This window comes from Phalaenopsis equestris, unplaced genomic scaffold (genome assembly GCF_001263595.1).
Source record: "Phalaenopsis equestris unplaced genomic scaffold, ASM126359v1 Scaffold001042, whole genome shotgun sequence".
NCBI lineage: Eukaryota > Viridiplantae > Streptophyta > Magnoliopsida > Asparagales > Orchidaceae > Phalaenopsis > Phalaenopsis equestris.
Window position 1 is genome coordinate 505969 of NW_018165481.1, and position 8470 is coordinate 514438.

General features: G+C 33.3%; 1 protein-coding gene across 2 annotated transcripts in view; it reads right to left on the reverse strand.

The window, feature by feature from the left end:
- The window catches only part of LOC110032868 (DNA-(apurinic or apyrimidinic site) lyase), a 97344-nt gene that overhangs the window by 79896 nt on the left and 8978 nt on the right, over positions 1-8470 (reverse strand). For both annotated transcript variants that reach the window (XM_020736641.1, XM_020736642.1), the window contains exon 2: positions 1987-2079. In XM_020736641.1, coding sequence (XP_020592300.1) covers positions 1987-2079 — 93 coding nt within the window. The remainder of the gene's footprint in view (positions 1-1986; positions 2080-8470) is intronic.

Genomic DNA, 8470 nt, shown 5'->3' on the forward strand with positions numbered 1-8470 from the left:
ATATATATAATTAAATGTGATGAACAAATAAATGATACGTTTATATTAACTGTTTATATGTGCATAATTAACTATGATATAGTCACCACTTTATGATATTGGTAGAGAAATGCTAAGCTACCCGTGCATGTAAATAGAAAAGACTATTGATATTAAAGTAATTTAAATGGTATAATTTTTAGACGGTGTTATTGTGACGATTGTATAAATATAGAATGATATAGATATGTTATTGATATAGATATGTTATTGATATACTAAAATTTGCTTACTAACATCATATTATTAAAATATTAAATATTTATGTTAATTGATTAAACACTTAACTAGTATGCATATTTAGGGGTGTCAATTCGGGTCAGCGGGTACGGTTCAGGTCCGATCCGAAAATGACCCGACTCTATTAGGGACAGCCAAACCCGACTCGAATAATAAACGAGTCGAAAACCAAAAAACGAACCCGACCTGAAGCTGTGCTTGACCCGCTAACCCAAACCCGACCCCAACTTCCTTATTCGACTCATGTTTGGGTTTTTGATTTTTGGGGTTCAACCCGAACTCAACCCGAATAATAAACGGTTCAAATTCTCTGGCTCGAACTCAACTCAAAAAATATTCGGATCAACCCTGACCCAAATTTTTCGAGTTGAGTTCGAGTCGTGTTAACGTGTTAAGTCAATTTTTGACACTCCTATGTATATTATTTTATTTTTCGTTATACTATTGTAGTTTAAGAGTATGAGTAATCGCTAGCTTTGGTTAGCTCACAGTTGTTTTAACTAATTTTTCAAATATAATTAATTTATTAAAAGATAAGCAACATAAAAGAGAATATTTATATAAGACGCGAAATATCTATAATGAGATAAATTTAATTATATTCATTTAATTTAATTTGATTAGTGGTTCTTTCATTTGTTAATAACTAGTTATAGAAAATAAATATGAAAAATTTAATTCCTATTATACGACCTTTTGCACCCGTCTTGATTAATTCCAAATCCCGAGCAGGATCGTGACATTGATTGGAGAAATTGTTAAAATTAAAATCAGCAACAGCACATAATAATCAAAACAAATATTTTTCAACTGACAAATCTGAGCAATTACAATCTTTGCAAGCTCTGCCAAGACAAAAATGCATGATCGGACTTCCTTCAATCAATGAGAGTGAAACAAACAAGTAAAGCAAGGGCTCGGTCACTCAAGTTTAAACTAATGGCCGTATTTACCAATCTAAAACTAAAGTCCTCTACTTGTTGAAACATCCTTAGTTATGTACGTGACAAAAAAACTATTTTTACGCTTTCACGGTATTTTATTGAATGCTTCTATCCTGAATTCTAGCAATGAAATGTTAATTAAAAGAAACAAAGCAAGCAATTTGAACTTTAAGCTTATTTTTCAGCCCAAAAAGAAGAAATTTATTAGCTCAAAATGAGAGTAATCAGGAAAGGCCAGGTTATCAGATGAAGAGTTTTGGTTTAAGTTGACATGCATAGCTCACTGCCCAAAGAAAATCCGGCAGTACAAATCTATTTAGAAATATATTCTAGCACAACAGTTTTTATACAATTTAAAAGTTTCACAACCTATAGGCATGCTGCTAGTTCATCCTGCATCGAAACTACTAACAGCTTCATCACATTTTGAATACCTGCATTTTGAGGCATTATGAAAAAGAAGTTTTGTTCATTTATTAATCAAAATTCTTCCAGGGCTAACTTTAGCTTTTCATGCAATGAAAACCTTGAGCGCTTATATTTCTCATATACAATTATTTTTAAACACTATTAATCAAAAGGTAAATGTGAATATTGACTAGTATATGCATGCACAAAACAAATTAAGAGTAACAGTTCATGTTAAAAGAATTTATATCCAAACCAAGGTGAAAAAAATGCAATTCCATTTCATGTTACTCCTATTTACCCATTAGATAATAAATTAAAACATATGATAAACCGATTACAACAAATCAATTACCTGTTTTTCCTCCCTCGTAGAGTTTGTATCATCTTTTAGCTCGCCCGGGTTCTTCGAAGCTCCTTTTGACCCAGCTGCTGGCATTCGGACTTCCTATCAACACATCTAAATTGATTTATTGACTACATGAGCGGACAATCTAGAGAATCACCCAAATAAAAAGTGTGATTATTTTGTGACGGGAAAGTAAATACAAATCATCCACAAAATTTTCATATCATGAACTATGATTAGTTTAAAGAGTTTCACAATCTGTATGAATGGACTTTATTGGCAATTGCATCAGCACCTAGGCTTTTGAATTTCGTAGCATGCATCTCTGTCTGAAGTTTTACATATATGCGACCCTACTTATACATGAAAAGGTGCATTTCACCTTTTAAAAGTTAAAATGTCAGTAATTTTTATGAGATTTGAATGATTTGGGTGGCATACATATAAAAGTTAAAATTTAGGTAATAGATATGTTCACAAGATTTAAGTGGTACGCATGTAAATCTTTATTTTTTCTCCATCTTTTTTTTAAATTCTGGATGGTCAAATTGCATCAAATTTTACTAAACATTGCCCCTCTCGAATGTCCTGCAGATTTGACAATGCTTCAGACAAAAAATACATATTAATTGGATTAGAGTACCTTTCCTCCCAAAATGTAAATCACTATAGTTGAACTTTTTACATTCCTTATCTAAGATGGATCAATTTTCAGTTTCTTTTTTGTTTTTCCATCGTCAATATTCAAACTTAATGTTAGTGAACAATCAAGAAAATGTGATGCAGCTTTCAGTAACTTCTATTCAAGATCGTGTAAAATCCAACAAACACTATGTACAAGCGGAAATTTACATTAAGAATAAAATCAAGCATTTTGATCTTCAGAAAACCACAACATTAATTTATTTTAGTATCATTATTTCATCTTTATTATAAGCTTGATGCCAACAAAATAATCATCAAACTGAACAATATTTGAGCACTTTGTAGTTCAAGCTGTTATCAAATGTCTTATTTTTTGCTATTGTTAAATGGTTAAAATGAAATAGAAATGAAAACCACAAGTTTCCAATATATATATATATATCAGGCAATCAAATTCATAATGTTATAAACAGCCATTCAGTTCATGTATGCAGCTTATGCGAGCTATAAGAAATTATTGAAAAAACTAAGAACAAAAGTGAATACTAAAATTGGCTCATTATCAATGCGGTAAAAAACTGAATACCTAAAGTCATTAAAAAATGGGGATTTCATTTTTGAGTCAATTGAGACAACTATTATAAGCCTATTCAAAGACAAAGGGATATATTTGGGTACTTGATGTATAAAAAGAATATTTATAATATCAGTTGACGCAAGAAATGTCATTCTTAATATTATTTTGATGGAGCTTTGATTATAAGCCCTTTGATTGGGATCTACTTCTATCATCCTTTTCCTTCTGTCTAATTCCACTTCAAATAGCAAATGCGTATTATGGAAAAAAATCCTCAACAGCAGAACTGAAATAAGTACATCACTCTTAGTTTAAATGAAGACATAATTGTATGCATCATAACCCCAACAACATGGCTCCACGCTATTTCTAAATTAGCTTGGTCGTTTTGTGCAAGCATGTTAGTATACATGGGATATCACTCTCTCTCTCTCTCTCTCTCTCTCTCTCTCTCTCTCTCTCTCTCTCTCTCTCCATCCATGAAGGTACCATTGCTAGAAAGGAAAATATGAATTGTGACTTAAAGTCCAAAATCCAACGATACTTTATTTCTAGGCAATTTTACCAGGAATAAATCAATTAAGCAATCAAATATGAGATTCAAGAGGATATGAATTCATGAGTTGACATGTCCTTCCCTCCTCAAAAGAATTGTAGTAATTTTTTATTTTTAATCTATTTCAAGCTTAAAGGTTATAAATAAGGTGTGAGTTGTAATGAAAAAAAAAAAAAAGACTTGGTTAAATTATGTTTTGAGACTTACATGAAATATAAAGATAAAAATGGGGTGTCAATTCAGGTTAATAGAATAGTTCGATCTTATTCAAAATGACTTGATGCGGATATGCATATCACAAACACAACCTTTTTATTAAACAAGTCAAAAAAACTTAACTCAAATCAGACTTTTCATTAAACAAACTGACCTAAATCCAACCCATGTAACACGTTTAACATAATACATAACAACCATTTGGGTCAACATTTAGTAGGCTAATCAATTTTTGGTTGTCGGTTCAAATTGAACATGATGCAAAAAATTAAACCGATTGTGATTCTAGGTGCAAACCCATCACAAATGCTAATTGGGTCAAACCGAACATAGAATTTTTTGAATGGGTTTGGGCAGGGTAATGTTTAAAAAGGCATTTGAGGCTTACGCCTTCAGGCACGACTCAAACTCAGGCACGAAAAAAAAACTCGATGCTTGAGCCTCAATATCACCAGTGAGACTTACGCATTTTTCCTTCGAGGCATGTGCCCCGAAATATTTGAGACAACGCCTTGATCAAGTTATGCAAAAAAAAAAGTTTATTATATTAAATTATATTATATAAATTTGATATAATGTCTAAAAAGGTCAAAAGATAATTTAAGTATAATTACTTGATTACGTTACTAATTTATTCTTTTTAGATTATATTGGAATTTAATTTAATTGATAGTAAGAAAATTTTATATTGAATGAAGAACATTTATGTTGATAGATAGAATTAGATGATAATAAATATAATGATTCTTTTAAAGATGATGAAGGTAAGGATAAGGCCATTATGGATCTTGAACCTCATCAAATATTTAAATTTTAAGTAAATATTTACCTAAAATTACATTTCAAACTTCTATTTTACATCAATATTTAATAATAAGATTTGTAATTTATATTTTTTATGATAATGAATTAAATCAACATATCAAAAATTTATGTCATATTCATGAATTATTTTTAATTTTATAAGATTTTTTTCGTTCTCGGGGCTTATGCCTCGCTTTGCTAAGGCAAAATGTCTTATTTTTTTATTCTAGCTTTTTAAACTTTAGGGTACGGTTGTCGTGTAAGGTCAATTTCTTATATCCCAAAGGTAGAATTAAGCGGTTCTCTCATTCATAGAGACTTTAGTGGGACTTCAATCAAAATTATCTTTTAATCACCTATATAGTCCTAATTAATAAAATCAATCATCATTTTTATTCATGTTGGTGTTATAATGAGTAACCCACCCCATCTCCATCAATAGCCCATATTTTATTATCAAACTACATCTAGAATATATCATTGTACCCATGAGTTGCCTTAAAAAGAAAACATATGAAGTGACCTAAATGACAAATTTGTAAGATTAAATGGATATTTGATTTTGAGGTATTAAGTTTTGTTAATCCAAACTCAACTCAATGATAAAAGAGCCCAATTAGGCAGGCATCAGAAGTACAAGAAACCTACAAATATCTAACCTTGGTCTCCACCTGTATAAATGCTTAATCAATTATATTATGGTGGGCAGGGGACTTACAAGAGCCTAATCTCGGTCTCCACCTACATGATTATCAAAGTTGACCCAAGAATATGAGTGATGGACCACTTAGTTGCTTGAAGTAATATCCTTGATTTTTACTTGGACTAAAAATATCTAGCACAAAAGAACATATATATGGTGTGAAAAGTTACTTGATGCTTTCTCTCAAAGTCCACCACATACTATTATGGTAATTAAAGTACAAAGTTGAGAGAGCATCACCAAATCCATGGGTTGTCTCCAATAGGGACAGCTATGTAAGCACAAATCATTAGGTAATAGAAATTGAATAAGATGTATAAATGAAATTAAAAAATTTCTTTCAAAATGATCCATGATTCCTAAATCCATTAAAAAATTCAAATATGATATGTGTTGACTAGGAATCATACTAATCAAAACATATCCATGTAATGTAAGGACTTGTAAGGGTAACTATCATAATACTGATTGAATTTTTAGGATGATACCAAGATCTATGACCAAGCTAGAAAGAGAATGACGAGAACATTTTGCATAAAAATTGTTCAAATTTATGACATAGGGACTGCAAATGTATGATCTTAGTCTTCGTCTATGGGGATATATAGTTATGTTATAACTATGGGCCCACAACCCCTACACATGTTATAACTATGGGCCCACAACTCCTACACGAAAAGGACCCACTCGAAAGGCTAATTCTTTAGACAAACAAGAGGCAATTAACATGGGTGGATCTACAAGCATGAACATGGTGCCTTGCTCTCCAACCTGATCAGAGTACCATTGTAGGAACACAGGTAGAGTGAAGAATGAGAAATAAGGTTCGAGATTTCTCAAGGGAGAAGACTTCTCAGATTAATATAGGAGAAAACTTCATAGATTAATTATATTTGAAGCATAGCTATGAATACTCTTTATTAAAGTGTTTCACTTGTGTGGAAATGCATATAGTTATAAGTCGGGATTTAAAGGTCTCTTAAAGAAGAGGTATGATAAAGCTCAAACATATGAGAATAAACCAAGTCAATGAGACTGTAAGGCACAAAAAATATGTGACCTCAATACAGCCAAGGTTGCATCAGTCAATAACAATTTAAGGTTCAAGGTGCATTAAACAAGGTTGTGTTATGGATATGTGAAAGAAACAAATGTTTCTTTAGGGCAAGGAGCATGTAGTCATAGAAATGTGATGAGGAAATCTTATTTCAATATAAAAAGACACTTTTTTTCCAGAAGGGACATAATATTTTGTAAATAAATATGTTAACAAAAATAAAGACCCTTGAGAAAGAAACTAAAGGATAAAAGGCTCCAAAGATGATGATACTTTCGTTTTGAAACATAAGTGACTGGTAATCTTCAGAATTGCCTAAGATTGGAATTATAATAAGCGACTGGGGAATGAAAATTCTACAACCCAAGGGTTATACAAGAAATGAATAAATAATGGAAGGGGGCTAACTTAAGAAGACAAGTGGATGGCCCCTATTAATATCCCATAATTTCATCATTCCAAGTTATTGAGGCTCTGATCTCGTTATCCATGTCATAACTCAAGAATCCTTGATGACAATCACGAGTTATATTATATAAGGAACTAGTCATGAGATATATGGAGGATGTCACCAAGCATAACCTAGTCAGCAAATGGGAGTCACGTCGTAGTGTTAATATATGAATGTCATGCTAGGCTAGGCTTGACTCAAAGCAATATGGAAGTGGCATCGTGATAGGATGGAATGCAAGTCAAACATTAGGACTTGTAAGTCGAGTGTAGAACACAACCTACACTTGATATAATGAGGTGCAAACTCAAAAATAAAGAACGTTTGCCACGTGAAAATGACCCAAAAAGAGAGGGATTGACCAATTAATCAAATCAGAATGCATGCAAAATAAGTGGGACCAAAAGAAGGTGGCTTGAGTAAATTAAACCTAGTATGTACGCCAAGATCAACCAATTCTATGCACTGATACTTGAATGCATCAGATTTACTGTGAAATGTGGTTGAATCACAGAGTAAAGAGTTCTTTACAGACGATGTTTGTACTTGGTCTAGCAGAAGGAAGATGTCTAGCTAGAATCTAACCTTGATCAGAGAGGTTGCAGTTTGGATCATCAATCATGCATGTGTTGACCTCATTTTTGTGAGGTCTTCTCTTCTCCTCCTTAGGGCCTAGGATCTAGTTCTAGGAGTTCTTATTGACCGTCTTAGAAAACTAGAATCCAACCCCCTGGGTTTGACCGTTGCCCCGACTCGATCAGAGGATCACTTGGTATCATCGGCCGCTCCGACCCGATCAGTCGATCACTTAGGTTCAACCGATCGCCCTGGCTCGTTCGACCTATCACTTGCATAATATATGTTTCGCATGTGCATTAGTGTCTGATTACTTGCTTGCATGGTGCACTATATCTTGTATGTGCTTGTCATTTGCAAGTGTGTTTGGTCGTTATTGCACGAAATCGGACTTCAATTAAACCCAAAGGACGGGCGAAAATGCGAACTTCTCCGGATGACCTCCGACGACAAATTGGACTGCGCCAACGCGTCCGGGATACCCATTTTGGTAGGAAAGGACACCCATATTGCCATATTTTCGACACGAGGAAATTGACACGCAAATCGATGAATTCGTCAAAACGACTTCCGGTGGCGAAACGAATCGCGTCAATGCGTCTGGAGCGTCAAAATTACCTAAAAGGAACATCCATTTCGTTGTATTGTGATGCACGGATAAAAATGGTACTATTCAAATTTTATCTTAAGAAATATTAAATATTTTATATATTTATTATTTATAATATCAGGGTTTATAACCCTAAGTCATTTTTTTTTGACTTTTACCCCCGCACGACATTCCTTTGCCTCGACCGAGAGCCGCTTGGGCGGAGTCCTAAGCTTTCGCACGCGCCTCTTCTCCCGCAATCGGCCGCAGTCGAACTCGACGATCGAACCCCTGGCCGCTGAAATCCTCTTCCTCT